We start from the raw sequence: 17261 nt of genomic DNA on the forward strand, positions 1-17261 counted from the left end.
TTGTACTCCAACAGAAACACAATCACCATCTCCCAGGCGTAGTCGTTGCAATAGCCTTCCGACTCCTTACGATTCAACTTGCTCAAAAATAGTTAGAATCGTAAGGCTGTCCAAATCGGAAGATTCAAGAGACAGCCATACGCACTGCCGGACAACGACAAAAAGAATAAGGTCTCCAAAAGACTTTTTAAAAGAAATTCAGCATCATCGACGTGAAGCTCTTAAATTAACATCCAACTTGAAGAAAGTAAATGACAGCCCAACAACAACAGACGAAATAACAAAGCCAGTAAAAAAGCCAATCCACGACATTACCAGCAGCCTGCCAGCCAGCCGAGACCAAAAGGTGACAGCCTTAGTTCATGTATCCGATACTCGTGCCACCCCTCGTGCAGAGGTTACAACTTCTATCGCAATTAAAGAACACAAAACAAGAACTTCTAGAAGTCATAAAGAAACTAAAAGCAAAGACAAGAGAGATCTGGACTATTCCGACACTGAACCAAAGCGACCAGTCTTGAAACCAACACAATCTCAAAAAAGAACATCAAGAGTAGATTTGACACATAAAACTGAAGATAATGCAGGACGTAGACCCACAGTTCAAGAAGAACCAAAAGAAAAACAGCTCGCAGTAAGGGGATTACCTAGCCGTGGAGTGCGAAGAAAACCAGTTGAAACGGTTACGTCATGTCACGGACCACCGGAAGGCGTGGTATCAACGAGAGCAAGTCGTCAAAGAGATAGAACCCCAGCACAAAACGAACCAACACCCAGGGCTCCACCAGAAACACCTGTACCTCTAAATGAGGAATTAGGTAGAACCCAAGGTCAAAGGTCAGTTAGTGACAGAACCTTATTACAGAGAAGAAACATAGAAAAATACGCAAAAGAAAAGAGTCCTTTGTTGACAGAAATTTCGAAAGGTGTACCAGTGCGAGCTGATCAGACCACCTCACCCGTGCAACCAAGAAATCCCTCAAAAGCACCTTCAATCCAAAGCTCTTCTATGCCTTACAATGCGTCGTCAGAGAGGCATCAAGCGCATAGAGATCTTGACGAAGATCTCTACACCATGCGTGCAGTCTCTTTAAATTCAGCGATATCTACTGACTTACAATCATCAAAAACCGGTGCCATACGTAAAACTCCAAAAACTCAAGTTCCTAGTCGACGTGATCTGCAGAGACAAAGAAGTCATTCAGAAAACAGAGATCTAGAGAGATATCCTCTGACACGAGTAACAGAACATGGAGGTACAAGAGTTAGGAGGAATTTAGAAAACTCGGAAGTCCGTAGAAAACAGATAGGAGAATATTCAAAATTTACGAGGGACGCACCTAAACCAGGTGATTTATTCTTCAATTTCCTTCTACGTGTAACAACAATAGTTGGCTCTAAAATAAAAAAATATAAATTAAAAAAGCAAAAGGTCTCTTGGACCAAAATATTGGAACACTTAAAAACTACATCTGAGGATGAGGGTCATTTAAAAAAATTGGAAAATAATAAGTTTTTAGCTTATTATTATCCAGCATATTACGATTATTTGCCGCCGACGGTAAAAATCGACCCTTTTCACGAATTTCCGAACCTCATATATATAAACGACGCATTTTTCGGTAATGCCTGTCTGACGGAAAATAATAATTCCGTTGGATCTTTTCCTTATCGCCTAAAACCAACAATGAGCCAACCATACTTTCATCTCCCAGGTGTAACAACTGAAGCTCAAACTTTGTTCACGAAGTATCAGGAAGTGGAATCGCCAGAACTAGGCAATGACAACGCCCGCAACAAACAATCTCAGTCGCGAGAACACAGAGAAAGTCAATTAGTACAATTAAACAAACAGTTTGTTGCTTGCAAACTTGAATCCATTGAACCATCACCAGACTTTGATGATCCATCTCATCGATCGTTCAGACAACCGCCACAGGTAAATAAATAATTAACATTCAACGAAATTCCTCGAACAGCTAATATAATATTTTTATCCCAATTTGGTACTTGACTGATACTGACACATAAGTTTCAAAAAATAAATAAACCATTTTATATAAATAAATTTTAATCTACTTTGTCTGTACTAAGAGGACCTTTTTGACACAAGTAATACAACGTAACAAATGAAACATGCGACTCTTAGTCGTTAAGTAGATTTATATAGCTTTTTTGCAAATTTGGAAATTTGAATTGAAAATTGGAAAGTAGACAAGATGCCAGAAATGTCTGCTTTAAATTTCACGGTATAGTTTTATCTCTATTAACTGAACTAAACTGTCCTACCTAATCATTTCCTAGTTTTTAAAAGATCAAATAGGGGAAGCTTATGCACATAAAAGTCTGTTGAGAGCATGTGACAGCTAGATTATAATCCACAGGAGCATACTCGTCGACGTAGTGTCGCTAGTGAGAGTCCACCGCCGACAGAAGATCGTCGTGGAGCCAGCCTCAGTCCGCAGAGAAGAACAGTATTAGACCCAGAGTGGCAGCTGCCGTGTAGCCCGCGCGACTCGCCGCCCTCCCCCGCGCCCCCCAGCGCCACCACCACTCCACCGCGACTGCTACCAGACTCGAGTCCCACCAGACCTGCTCCAGAAAGTAATATGAACGCTCTCGATGATCATGAACGAAAGATCATCATTGAATTTTGTCATCTCTTGGAGAAATCAAAACAACTCTTTAATGGTCTAAGGTAGGTCTAGATGCACTAATCTCATTTCGCGTTTTTATTTGTTGTCACATAATTTTGTCAATTTATTCAGGTTATGAAGGTGTTTTTAAATTATAACAATATGCAATGAGCCATGGGTTCAAATCCCATTCAAAAGGCGTGAGAGTGCTTCAAATTGAGTAGGTACCGTGAGGTCGAAATTTAAATCGTATACTTGAGACCCGTATTTGTATTAACGAACCGTAATTTAATCAACATTATAACCATCATTCAGGTGAAGAATATTAATCTAATTAACTTAACTACACAATAATTTATAACAACTTAAATCTATTGTAAGAGCTGTTTATACGGTTCTATAACTTATAACGCTCTGAAGTAAACTAAAACAATAAAATTCAGACGAGAAAATAGAAAACAATATAAATTGAACAAGCTCTTCTGTTAATGGAGAGAAAATCTTAAATCTTTACAAGAACATGTAGTTTTAAGAGAATGAAATCATAAAAGGTATAAAGTAAAGATCGTTGAAGCTACAAGTTAAATAGCTACTCGTAGGCACTGAGACGTGCCGGCGGAGCGGTGCGAGGGTGTCGACACTTGTTGCTCCTCGCTCGACATCGTCCCGCGGCGACCGGCGAACGGTACAACTCCGTACGCGAATACTAAATGTTATACCCACGACTACGTGTGCAACTACAATGCATTCGATATTTTCAGTTTTTTTTAAATATTGCTTCATAAACTCCTTTTAAAAATAAGCAGGCGCCGAAACACTATAAAAAATGGAATGATATTCTCAATCAATTTAAAAACAGCCGTCTTCCAAGAATGTTTGATAACGCAATGTAAAAACGCCTTTAAGGCATATAACTTGCATAACGTTGGCACTATATTCAATGTTTTTAGGGAGCTTCCCCAATATGGCCACAAACAATGGCACTCGTATTTCGGCAGAACGTTCGATGTGTATACCAAGCTGTGGAAATTCCAACAGCAGCATCGAACTGTTCTCGATAACAAATACGGTTTAAAACGCTGGCAAATCGGAGAAATTGCCTCTAAAATTGGACAGCTCTATTATCACTTTTAGTGAGTATTATTATTGAATTGTTGTCGTCCGCCAGTCGCGAACTTCAGCTATAATAAGGAGTTATATTTTTAGCCTGAGAACGAGTGAAACAGCTTACCTTAACGAAGCATACTCTTTTTACTATGCTATCAGAGGCAGGAGCTATTACACTAAAGCAAGCAAGGAGGATAAGTGCGAACTAATGGTGAAAAAGTTGCGTTATTACGCAAGATTCATCGTAGTTTGCTTGTTACTGAAAAAGCTAAAACTTGTCTCTGAGTTGATAAGAGAGCTTGATAAACAAATCGTAGAATATGGGAATGCTTATGACCCAGAGGATCAAGCTGAATGGACGGTCGTTGTTAACGAAGTAAAGGCTTTTATCAAAGCCGAGCCCGTGGTGTCTGTCGTACACCCCGACAACTATTCAGTAATACTGTCGCACCGGTGAGTAAACATGAAGATCAACAATATATTGAACCTTCCATGCAAATATCAACAACTAGATGCTTTAAACATTAGATATGATGTTCGTTCCTTTATATTGTCTGCTAATCGATATTTTCATCAATTTTAATGATTCACATCAATTTTGTGAAAGTTTTCAAATTTCGTCTGAAAATCCCTCCTCCAAATGTCGAATAATGTTCATTTTCTCAATAGTCCTATAATACATCGATACTGATTTAAACAGTGACTTCCAAAATCGATAGGTATTCATTTCAAATTCAATTCGTTTTCCTACATTTGTAATGTGCCCTGATCATACTTATAGATAGTTAGTGCTCCTATAAGATAGATACAAAAAGTACAGTATAGTGGATACAATAAAAAAACACATTACCGTACTAAGCCTTCTCCGCCACCTTTATGAACGGGTAATAATTTATGTTTTTTTATTCACGAGTTGAATTCATGACAAGAGACTCGGTCCTCTTTCAAAGGCGTACATGGGAACACAGGTCCAACATGCAAAGGTTTTCGTTAAGAACTTTAATCTAAAACGTAATCGTTTAACTTATCAATTGTTTTCATAATGCGCCTGTTATTCGTACGTAGGGCATTTTTATCCTTGCATTACGATAATAGTCCATAGCGAGAGTTTAAATCGGAATATATAATCAAATAAAATCGCATTTTACATAATTATTCCATAATATTCATTGCGGATCATGTATCTATAACATGTAAGAAGGTTGTGTCACTAAAAGCTAAGTATGTTACATTTTTATCACTAGATATTAATTTTATCAAAATAAGTAGTATATTTATTTACATATTATATTAGTAATTAGTTATAACCTTCATCATCATTATTTTGAAATGTCATATCGTCAGAAAATCAACAAAAGTAATATATATTTATAATGTTTTCCTGTATGTAATTCAATTTTGAAGCTGCAGCAACATGCAAAGTGTACATACAAATCAATGCCAGTGAGTTTTTATTTAGATCAATGTAAGTAAATTCCATCATTCATTTAAATCATCTAGTTTATAAAGAGTTTGTTTGAAAAAAGGTTTTACTAAATATTAGCTTAGCCGACCTTAAGAAGACTGTTGTAATATCATTTTAAGCTTCCAATCACAGCTGCTTAATTGTGAAACTGAGTCACAATTAGATGTCCTTTTTTATTTTATTATAAATTAGTTATTTACGGTTCAAGTGGTTAAGAACACCACTGGATTCGCACCCCGCTTACGACAAACATTAGTGTGATCTATGAACGCTTGTTCTGAGTCTTTGTGCATGTCAATTGAATGTTTTTGAAACTCCTCGCGACAAAAGGACGTAATTATTTAGAGTGGGAGTCGTTAAAAAAAAGTTAATTTGGGTCCTGTATCCAATCCTGTCTGTGTGTCAGAAACGCAATACCGACGGTTCTGTACGAAAACCAAATCAGTTGGATTTGACAAAGAGTCTTAGTTTACGTGGTGAGAGAGTGTTGAGCTAGGACACGAAGTCGGCATTATTATTTAAACTTCTTTTATGAACATTGCCTTTTTCAAACAAGCTCGCATTATATTATTACTTATTAAGTAGATATATAGAAAACTATTGAGAATAATGATGCAAGCTTATGCACTTGTAGAGAATTTTCAAAAATATTAAAATTTGATATCGAATATGATTAACCCGCAATATTATTAATGTGTTCGAGATTTTGTAATTTTTTCAGCTATTGTACTATGAATCATAAGCCTTTGTAAAATGCTAAATATAATGGTTTGATATAAACATACCTATTGTAACACCTTGTGTAAGGACGGTGGTTTTAGGAAACGGTGAGGCTTGGGCAATTTTGTTCAAAAGTGTGGATTTTTTATAATTTTTACAAATGATGGTTGTGTTGGGACTAGAACTAATTTGACCAAGATTTGTAAGCTACTACGAATTCAATTGATTATTTCTAAAATTAATGAATTTCTGCCATTTATAATTTTTTAATCTGACGCAAAAAGATAAGTGTCATAAATTCTACGTGACGCTGTCTGTGGCATCATAGCTCCCGAAAGAATTTAGCGATTTGGATGTGTTCTTAGACACATTTAATAAATATCGATTTTTAATATACTCATTTTTTACTTAAGACAAAAATTGATTCCATCCTATTTATAAAAGTTTCTAATCCTTAAAACTTCGAAAGTTCAGTACAACACAACCGTCTATTGCCAATTTCTTTTATAAATAGGTATGTAAGTAGGATTTGAAATTAACAGTACTTCTTCTACAGTTTGAACGTCCAGTCGACGCCGCCGGTGGACCGCTTGTCCCACATGGTGCTCTCTCTGCAAGAGGTCCTGATCGTAGGCAGCAACTCAGCTCAAGTCAAGTTCTCCGAGCTCACCATGGACATGTTCCGGATGATGCAGACCCTCGAGCGGGAGCCGACTGGGGACATCCAGCACATGTTCGAAGAGTCGCCGCGCCAGCAGTTCCTCCCCGGAGCCCTTAACAACAAAGGTAATTAAAACTTTATGCTCATTCACACTTGATATATTTTTGTCTGTAAGATGTTTTGTTCTTGTATCTTTTTAGTATTTACCATATGAGCTACCGCGAGATATTCTAGAGATTTTAATCGCATTTCATATTGTGTTGTTTACATTTTTACATTATATTGCAAATGCTATTTCTATTCAAAAGGCTGCTGGCGTTGACCGATCTTTTGTGATTTCCTTGCGATTATTCAAGTTCAAGTTCAACCTCATGGAGGTTCAAAGCGTATTAGTAAAATTGTGTTTCATATGACTTAGCTCATTGTCAATAGATTCCTAAGTTCTAAGTTTCTAAGAAATTGATTAAGCACAAGCTTTTAAGTCGAATTTTCCAGTATGCACAAAGTGCATTGGCGTGATTTCTTAATAAGTAAATTCTGAACATATTGTATTACTTCAGCGATTTTTGCTATTGCCAGCTACTCTTAATAGCCAATGTCCATATTCATAAGCCAGCTCGCTTGTGTAAGCCTACCAGCCACACATAAGCCCTTGATTCGCTCACACTCTTCAAATGCTATCGATGACCGCAGCCGCGTTGCGACAATTAAGCTAATTTACTTTTATTTTCAATTGTTTTTCATTCGTCATTTATTTTGATATGGCTAGAATTTTGTGTGACTAAAATAATAAATTTCAAATAAAAAGGAATATTAAAAATACTACATGAGTTATTACTACCGAATTACTATCGTTAAATCATCTTGATTTCATGCTCTACAGTATTTCGAATGGATAAAACATTTCGAGGTTATATCATTGTTTTAGGATATAGCATTGACTGCACCTTGAAGTACGGTGATAACCCCCACAAGTACTTGCTGTTCAAGCCTTCGCCTAGCCAGATATTCGTATACCTGGCCAGCGGGTGCAACGACCTGCCGCCCAACGGCGTGATCCTGCTCTACATCTCTGCCGACGGCCTCATTGTGCCTCAAGACCGTAATCGCCACCCAGAAGAAGGTAAGTCCAAATATACAACTCCCGCAGGTCCAACATTGCTTAAAAGTAATAAAAAAACAGCAGAAGAAACAATTGTGTTTTGTTCTGCAGCTGCAGCCGGTGGATTTGAGGTCGGCGGACTTATCACAACATCGAGGAGCGACATTACCTATAGGGAAACCATCAAAGACGGCAAATCCATTCCGCCAAAGATCAAAGAGCAGCAGGTCCTGCATCCCGGAGACTTGTACGCCTTCACCCGGCGTCCGATGTTCTTGATTATAGACTCGGACAACTCTTACATTTTCCAAAACATGCCGCGGCACTTCGGGCAGCCGCTGGTGATCCTCATGTCGCCGGTCGAACTACCTCCCTCGCTGCACAGTAAGTAGAGAACAAAGTGGATGTTTCTTATTTTTACATTGTACAAACTTTACGGAGCGAATAGGTATTTAACGGCAGTGTATAACCATACTCTTCATTAACCGGTTCTAAAACATTTTTTTCGGATTTTAATCGCTTTAGGGTCTTTTTCACAAGTTCAAGGCAAGTGATGAGTTCAAACTCTCGATTCTCGCGATTATTTGAATATTTTTTACAATTTAGTTTTAACGGTTAGATGTGCACAGTTTTAACTCGATCACGCGGAACTCGGTTCCTTGGAGCTCAGTTCTGAACGTAACTGGTGAAACAGCCCCTTCTTATTATAAATTGCTTTTCAAATTTAAAGTCGGCATCTACGGGAGTACAATAACAATTAGGAGGGATTTTTTACCATTGGCCTAAGCATTTTGTTTCAAAATTTATAGCTTCAATGTTTTACTTTACCCGTCTCTTTCTTTTCCATCTTTGATACTCGCCGGCCGGGAATATTGAAGCTGGAAAGAAGTATATGGTTGGATGATGACGTACTACACAAATCACATTTCTTACTGAAGGTGTTTGCGCTCATTCTGAGAAAAAAATGTTGTTTATTTTATTTATATGTTGTGCGGTTTGGTAAAGCCTGTATTTTGGGAACCTCCGACTAGCTTCGGGCTCAAATGGAGCCATAGTTTTATGTTTTTGCGAACTATTTGGATGTTAACGAAAAATGGGAACAAAAAAAAAACTTTATTGAATCGTTATGCATATAAATAAAATTTTATTCAACTCACATGTTTTTTTATAATAATGTACATTTATCCCATACAAAGAAAATTTAAAACATTTATTTCTTGGATTGCTGCTAATTAGATTAAGTCGGACAATAATGGAATGGAAAATGTTTCGTTACGTAATGGGACATATTTTATGAAGCGTTTATTAATTTCGTTTTCCTCTATTCGGTGAGTACATTAGGATGCACTCCTTAGTGCCGAGCCCGATGCTCGATACCCGAGAGAGTCGCTAATCCTTGACATGTATGATAAGATAAGAATTTGAGGTTATTGGGTACGAAAGGTGAAAACTTGTTTGGGTTATGCTCTGCACAGATTGACTAAAACGTATAGCAGGAGACTAGGATGCAGGTTTAGAATAAAAGGTGGACTAACGACTATCAAAAGCCGAGACTTTCAACAGTTTAATGTTAATTTAATCATAAGTTCATTCAAAAAGTTAAAGCTTCGTCCCTAATACGGCTCAGTGGCAGCAACTGTTTTCGCGAGTCCATTATACATTGTCCATTTTTATCAAATTTCACAGCTTTTTCCATTTCACTTAGTCTTTCATAATCGGCATTTCAGATCATCGCTTAGATCAAAATGTCATTTCGGGTTTTTCATTCGCGGGTTTTCATTTTTCATAGTCATATTTTGTCGAATTAACGGGGAAAATTACATCACATCACATCAAGGGGATCTCTCAAAGCAATCCTGTCACGGTCGTGAAAGTGGACGTTGCTCAACAAGACGTCTATCTTTTACAACTGTGCCAGTGCTGTTTTGAGAGAGATCATTCATAAAAGCTTAACTTTAGTCAAAAAGCATAATTTCGCAATAGGTTGCTGTCACTTAGTTAGTATTTACTTACCGCGTTACCCGTTAGCCAGGGGAAATCGACAATCAGCGTTAAGGGGTTAAGTAGTACCGCGGAATCACGTTACCGATTAGTTTTATTGAACGAAGATGTCACTTGGCTTGAACACTTTCCGTTCCATGTCATGTCGAGGGGAAAGTCGGTTCGACAAGTACCAGTCTAGTTTAAGTAGAAGGAGTGAATGTAATGTTACAGTTATGAATGAGCAGAAAGACTAGTCGGATTTCAGGACGAGCAGCGGGTTGAAAGTTGTTTTAAGTATTTACGATCGAGTTGTTGGTGATGTTTTTATCGCAGAATGATCGGAAAACTATAACAAGATTTTTCTGCATTTAGATTATATTATTTAAAGAGCCATTCGGTCCTTTAAAAAAAACTAATGTCGGACAAAAAATGTGAAGCTAGGAGATACAGAACTAGAATAAATGGTAAAATGGATCGATGATTGGTGATTATGAACGGATGATGATGATGAAATATAACCTACCCAAATTATGAAAAGTCGTGTCTGCTTATGTGTTTGCTCGTTATGTTTTAAAAGTGCTGTATGTATTTAAGAGAAATTTGGTAAGGATGTGGCTGACAGCGATCTGCGTACCGACAGAGTTGAGGTTCTAGACATTACATAACGTATGTGTGAGTATAAGGATGAACCTAAGTTCAAATAAAAAAAATACGATTGGATCAAGTAAAGTTTGGCACATCGAGTTCATAACTTAACCTATACTAGTCGAACAGCTCATTCCTAAAAGGAAATTCGTATTCTACAATCATAATAACCAGAATACACCTATCTGAGCTATAGATAAATGCTTATTACTAGAAATCATAGTACAATTAATATATTACTATTAAACTATAAATTTGTAAAATTCCAAGTCGGTTTCGCGCGTCTTTTCCATTCAAGATAGACATCTTTGTCTCTCGGGACTCTGTGCGCCCTTTACCTGTAACGTTACGCACGCTCCTTCGTTTAGTTTTAGATCTAACACCTAGCTTAGCTTGCCGCGATCCTGCAAAATGGATCCCCAATGGGTAGGCAACCACCACTAACCTAGTTTGTAAGTTCCACCGGCAGTAGGACATGTGATGAGGACGTCTTCCTCCAACCATCCACCACATTCCTCCTCATTGTTTCGTCGCGAATGAAGAGTTACTAGTTGGCAGTCTTGTTCCATTATTATTTTTTAATTTCTTGCACTTTTTGAGCACCTTCTAGTTTAGTTTTTTTTTTAATCTTGCGAATATGTCAGTTTAGAAATGCATGAATTATTATAAATATTTATGCAAGGTTTAATTCGTAAATAGAAGAAAGTGACATATTGGCATGGTTTATTAAGTTTAGTTAGTTTAAGTATTGATAAGTTGTAAATATTGTATTTAAATATATTATGTAAGTATTTTTGTATGCTTATATGACTATAGGGTTAGGCATCATGGGGTATTTATTACATGCATTAGAGTATTCACGATTTTTAGTAGTATAATTGTACGAATGAAGTTGGTGTGGCAATTAGCGAACGATTACAGTTCAGAGAAATGGGAACGATCAGAGTTTGGCACATGATCGTATAGGGCTTATGCCAGTAGTGGGAGGTCAATGCCGCGCAATTTGATGTTCTAAATATGTATGGATTGAACGTTCATCGATACATATGTATGACATTAAATTGATTTAGATATAGCAGAGTAGTACTTATAAAAAAATAGAATTATGTATGTATAGTAAATAAATTTGAGTGTAAAAAATAAATAAAAAATAATGAAATATATTTTTTTCGTAAATAAAACAGATTTCTTAAGTAAACGTATTAAACAAAAATTAACTTTCACTTAAGAAAATTATTAACACTAAAATTTTAATTTGATTACAATAATAAATAATAATATAAATAGCATAAATAATACAAATTAAAATGAAATTTTAATTTCAACAAATTAAATAATTATAAATTAAGATTTAAATAATTAAATAAAATTAATAACTTTTACTAAAATATAGAGTTACTGTTGCAATATTAATACACCGGGTCAGGGTACTTATACAAATTGTGTATATTCATGTATGTTTATATCTCTAAGTAGAATAAATAATAGTTTTAGTTAGTATATTAAGAGATTAGTTTTAAGAAAGTAGTTTTTAAGAAGCTCTACTGCTAAATGGAACTTGACTGCCAATAATTGGTTCAACAGTCGCTACTCGCTCTGTAAAGATTGTATTACTAGTTTTACAATACAAAAAGTTTAGTCACCTGTCATTAAAGTGCTTTAAATGTAGTGAAAAATAATAATTAGACGTAGTTAGTTGAGTGTTTAATAAAAAAAGACACTATTCCAAATTAATCATCCCGCAATTGGCATTTCTAAATGCATGCTCAAGTGAGAAGAACAATCTGAGACATATGATGTGCATGGCTCATCAGTACGAGGGTACAACGGGATCTTTGAACATCTCTTAAATTATATAACAAATCGCGGAAGCAGTACCAGGAGGGGCGACTGTAGCACTTGAGGAAGCGAGATAGCGCTCTATGCTTATAGTCGCGTCTCGCTTCAGCAATTGCGACAGTCTTACTTGAAGGAGAAGATTTAAAATTAAAATATTAAAAAAATCTGTAAACACTCCCGGTACGAAATGAAAAAAGAATACTGTTCAAATTAAAAAAAACTTTGTTAATTAAATTAAATTATCAGTAGTATAGATTACATTCACCACAGCGGAAAACACCAGTAAATATCCAAAAATAAAAATGGGTACAAACAGTTACTTAGAATTAATTATTTTTGTATAGTACTTGAAGACAAATGGCACTCTATAAAAAAATACATAACAATATAGAGTGTAAAAGAGAGATTATTGCTAAAGGTAGTTTGTTGTCTAGTTAGAGTTTTGCGAGAACAATGTTCTGTTGCACCAGATAGTAGCAAATACTAAAAATATTGATCGATAAAAAATAGACATATGTGAGAGAAATTCATAGATTTAAAACATCTAAAACCCACGTTCTTAAATGTAAATTTAATGTTCATCAAAAACCGTCCAGCTGTTTTTATAGTTTTAAATTGCATTTGGGGTTGAAATTACCCTGAAAATTTCAAAACTCTAGTTTTTCGCGAAATGCCTCAAAATTGAGATGCAGGAATCAAACTGAAACGCCTAATAAACAAACAAACAAGAAAGTGATTGTATAGCGTGGGAAAATAAGAATAGTTCGTCTAGTGGAAAACCTGGCGAAACATATAAATAGTATATAACTGGAAACTTGTTATTGTCAAAATGTAATGTTTTTATGGTAACGCTCTTGAAATAATATACACGGAGCTGACCATCTTAACAAACAAAAAGAATTATTTCTTTTCTACATTCTTGAAATTTAATTTAGGTGATAAATCTTGAGGAACTAATAATGTTCTTTATGACAAATTATGGTAGTCAGTAACTGTTGACATAAATATTCTAATTGGTGCGTTAATGGTGAAGTAATTTGTATTTTTTTATTATTATTCCAAACAAACCTGAATCAGTACATCAGGAACTTAGTAGTGGAAACATTTAATTAATTATTAATTAAAATAAATCACAACCATCATCGGACAATAAATTAGTAGTTAGAACAAAAAATATATCCATTTTCACAATTAAAACTTAAAAATAAAAAGAAGAACAAATAGTACCATTTTCATAACTAAAATGAAGATTTCATAGTAGTTTTAGAAAAAAAATATACCATTTTCACAATTAAAATATTGGTACCTACCAAAGTAGTTTTAGATAAAAATACATTCATTTTTCACAATTAAATTACGGATTCTAAAGTAGTTAGAAGCATGTCATAAATCATTAATATTATTGGCACTCAATTGTTGATAGAAAAAAATAATTAGAGTTAATCTAAAAAATGTTAAAAGTAAGAAACGAAGTGGCCAGCTACACTGACAAAAAGTAAAAAATACATTTTAGAAATAAAAACCGGTCCTACTTTATTTTGAAAATAGAATAAATAAAAAAACAGTGTTGGTATAGTTGGCCACTAGTTCTCGCTTACTAGTGGGCTTCGCGCCTACTACTCTACACATTTTCCAGTGATTGCGCATGAGAAGCGGGCTGAGGGCAGCATGTTCACGCTGTTCCTGCACAGCCCACTGTCGGCCATCTGCTTCTGCTGCGACATCCGCAACATCTCGCTCGTGCAGTGGGAGCGGGCGCAGTCTTACATCGACACCTTCTTGGCGGAAGCTTCTCAGATCCTAACGAGGACACGCGCTGGTAAGTTTCGAATCGACGATTCAACATACGTACCAAAATCAACACAAACATTTTTTTGACCATTTTTAACCCGCATTTCCAGACTTGATGTACGTAGCATTTATGGGCGACGACTTCCTTCGCCTGCTGATCCTGCGCTTCATACTCTGCGAGACGTTCATGCGCATGCACCGCGCCTTCCGCTCGCGCAACCATCTCACGCGCAGCTCTCCTCCGATACCGGACGACATCTTCGAACACCCAGCTCTGACACACATCATTATGGATTTAGCTATTCACTTGCAGGTAAAACTATATTTACAGGTAGATACAACAGTTAATGACAAATCTACGTAGGGTAAAGGATCAAGATTGCTTGTGCGAACTACGCATTGCATATTTTGCTGTTTGCGATTGAACTATTTACTTATTTTCACTTTAAGGCATTTTGATGGTTGTTATCTCTTTTTTAATGTAAATGGCGACTGGTTCCAGGTCCGCGGCCATTTCCACGAGCCCGCGGGCGCTGCCGGCCCAGCGCCGAACAAGGAATGATACCGAGCCTCCGCGGTATCTTTCGCCGACCTCTGAGGCGGAGAACTCCGGGATCGCGACATACGGTCAAACACTCACTATGGACGGAAAAATACACAAAGACAATAAAAAGTGTGGACAATCCGTGAAGCGAGTGATATTTTATAATACTACTTGGATATAACAACTTATTCAAATAGTATTAAAAACTAGTAGACCCTGAGACAATGTACCTATGTATAACGACGACTTACGTCGCGCTTTATAAGATAACCTAATATTTGCATTTAAGTATTCCATCTAATTGAACGTAGATATGGATTATCTACTGGTTATTAAATAATTGAGTTCTGTACTTTATTTTACAAAACACGGAAAAAATATTTTCATTGTTATAAGTAATTTATTGATCTTGTTACAAACAATGCTATCAAGAAACGGTGTGATATCAGTTAACTATGTAATTCATTGTTCTTCCGAAGTCTTCCTTATTGGTTAAGTTATCTTAATGCATATATAGGTTATTTTTGTAAAGACTGTTTATAAAAAATAGGTCTAGCTCAAATTGTTAACGTAAAACTGCGTAAAACTACACACCTCTGGTGGCTTTAATAAACTTATGCAATTGTAAAAGCTAGTCTGGATTGGACAGCAGACTAGCTTTGCCAAAGCCGTAAGGATAAGCTGCAATCAAGAAAAACATGTCTTAGGTTAGGTTAGATACTTAGCTAGAATAATTTCCCTGTAGTTATACCCTTAGGTGGCGTAGTTACCACCAAGGGTATATAATAGTCTTTTTGAAAAATTATCCAATAGGTAAGAAAATCATAGGAGGAGTCGTTACCTCCTAGCAACACTTATACAACATTGGCAACATTAATAATTTAACACACAGTTAGGGTCAGTAGTCATTAGCCATATGAGTCATAATAGGTTTCAATAATTCGGAAATCGGACGTTTATAAACAAAATGATTAATAAAAATGCAATTCAAATTGTGAACACTCTGTGCAAAAATTCATTCATCAGGTCGCGTCTCGCGCTGGCAACTACATAAAGCACCTTGTCTCATGTTCGGTCCTTAAGCAGCATAGTAATATCACAATAGAGCAAGCCTTCAGATGTCTTTTAAACACGTCCCTGTAGCGCAGATATTGTCCTCCAAGCTTCCGTTCCAACTCGGTCTAGCCAGTCACATCAGGGCTCACGCTGGGAAGTGAATTGCCAATGGTCGCCGTTATCGAAAACGATAAGGAGGACTATACATATATATCATAATATCACAAATGCAAGTCATACCTACAGGTTGTTAAAAGTTTTTTTTTTTATTTTAATAATTCCGTAAACATTAATAAAATTTATAATAAAATTAATTAATTTATTGAATGTTATTACGGAACTGTATATCTGCCAAATTAATGTCAACAATGAAGCGCCACGCTGCAGAATGATTTTCTAGTAGTTAAACCAATCTTAGGGGGATTAGTTACCCCCAAGAATGAAAAAAAATCTTATACATATAATAATTACCGACTAGATTAACCGATCCTAGGGGGCATAGTTCCCCCCAAGAAAAGTAGTTAAACCAATCTTAGGGGGATTAGTTACCCCCAAGAATGAAAAAAAATCTTATACATATAATAATTACCGACTAGATTAACCGATCTTAGGGGGCATAGTTCCCCAGAAGATAAGTAGTTAAACCAATCTTAGGGGGCGTAGTTACCCCCAAGAATGAAAAAAATCTTATAAATGGTGACTTTTTAGTCGTCTTACAAAAGTAGCCCAGTCCATGTATCCGACATAAAATACCGTAGGCGCGATTATTATTTTTTTATCTTCAACTAAGATAATAGGTACGAAGAAAAATGAAACATGATAAATCTGAAACATCCTGTTAAAAATGATAAAAACGCCGCCGCCCGCGCCCCACACCGTTGTTACAAGGCTCGGACCGCGCTAAAAACAGAGCTGTGTTTCTAAAAAACTACGAATTGAATCATAATATTGAATAAAAATGCATTTTAAATTTATTCAAATCTCATAAATACCTATATTTTTTTATCATGAACCTGTTCTAGTCATTGGATACATGAAAAGGGCTGCTTTTGTAAGACGACAAAAAAATCACGGTGTATAATAATTAGTAGGTTAACCAATCTTAGGGGAGTTAAAAAACATAGAATAATTGCAAAGTAGATAGAAAAAGTCTTACGGAGGGCAGAGACCTCCCAGACTAGCGAAATACAACAAAAAAAAAACTTGTAGGTTAAATTAGGAGTTGAAATGGTGATTGGAATTACTCTTCTGTTTAGCTATCTGACATATAACGACAGTCATATAGTTAGATGTGAGAGAAATGAAAAATATTTTAGCGTACCTTAACATCGTGATGAAAATGAGTCTAAGACAAAGTATCCAAGTAAAATGCTAAAATAAAACATGAAAATTGAAGATCTTTAATAAAAAAATAGCTATGTCTATTACCTTTTTTTGTTCAATAAAAGATAAATTGTACAGTTTGATTTAAATGCTTATTATATGTATATTACCTGCTTAAAGTTACCATTATAGTAAAAAAGTATAAGATAAATGTATTCTCAACAATGTATGAATGTATGTCACCAGTACAATTACTATGATGGTACGTTTAAATTTAAATTTGCATTTTTTAATTTGTATACAAGTGAGTGTCTCCCAGGCATTTTTTTTTCATTCTAAAAGAGTAAGCTTACGAAATACAAAATAAGGTTAAAAATATTGAAACCAGA

The 17261-nt window shown here is 35.8% G+C and overlaps 1 protein-coding gene and 1 long non-coding RNA gene across 2 annotated transcripts in view; one reads left to right on the forward strand and one right to left on the reverse strand.

Moving 5' to 3' along the window:
- LOC113504082 (protein SCAI) lies at positions 1-14371 on the forward strand. Its single transcript, XM_026886180.1, has 8 exons — positions 1-1939; positions 2385-2698; positions 3587-3769; positions 3843-4196; positions 6485-6714; positions 7518-8075; positions 13795-13977; positions 14060-14371. Exons 1-8 carry the CDS (start codon positions 1010-1012, stop codon positions 14311-14313), a joined length of 3006 nt encoding a protein of 1001 aa, XP_026741981.1. The 5' UTR covers positions 1-1009; the 3' UTR covers positions 14314-14371.
- Positions 14162-17261, reverse strand: part of LOC113504083 — a 23243-nt gene continuing 20143 nt past the window's right edge. Inside the window, exons 2-3 of the long non-coding RNA XR_003401534.1 lie at positions 15088-15174; positions 14162-14223 (exon numbers count right to left, since the gene is read on the reverse strand). This is a non-coding gene — a long non-coding RNA (uncharacterized LOC113504083). The remainder of the gene's footprint in view (positions 14224-15087; positions 15175-17261) is intronic.

The sequence above is a fragment of the Trichoplusia ni genome, chromosome 21, assembly GCF_003590095.1.
Source record: "Trichoplusia ni isolate ovarian cell line Hi5 chromosome 21, tn1, whole genome shotgun sequence".
NCBI lineage: Eukaryota > Metazoa > Arthropoda > Insecta > Lepidoptera > Noctuidae > Trichoplusia > Trichoplusia ni.

Bases quoted from the DNA above. Each gene is read 5' to 3' on its own strand.
- LOC113504082 (XM_026886180.1), top strand. From the start codon at position 1,010: ATGCCTTACAATGCGTCGTCAGAGAGGCATCAAGCGCATAGAGATCTT. The intron at 1,940-2,384 runs GTAAATAAATAA...TATAATCCACAG, and splicing joins CGTTCAGACAACCGCCACAG to GAGCATACTCGTCGACGTAG. The intron at 8,076-13,794 runs GTAAGTAGAGAA...CACATTTTCCAG, and splicing joins ACTACCTCCCTCGCTGCACA to TGATTGCGCATGAGAAGCGG.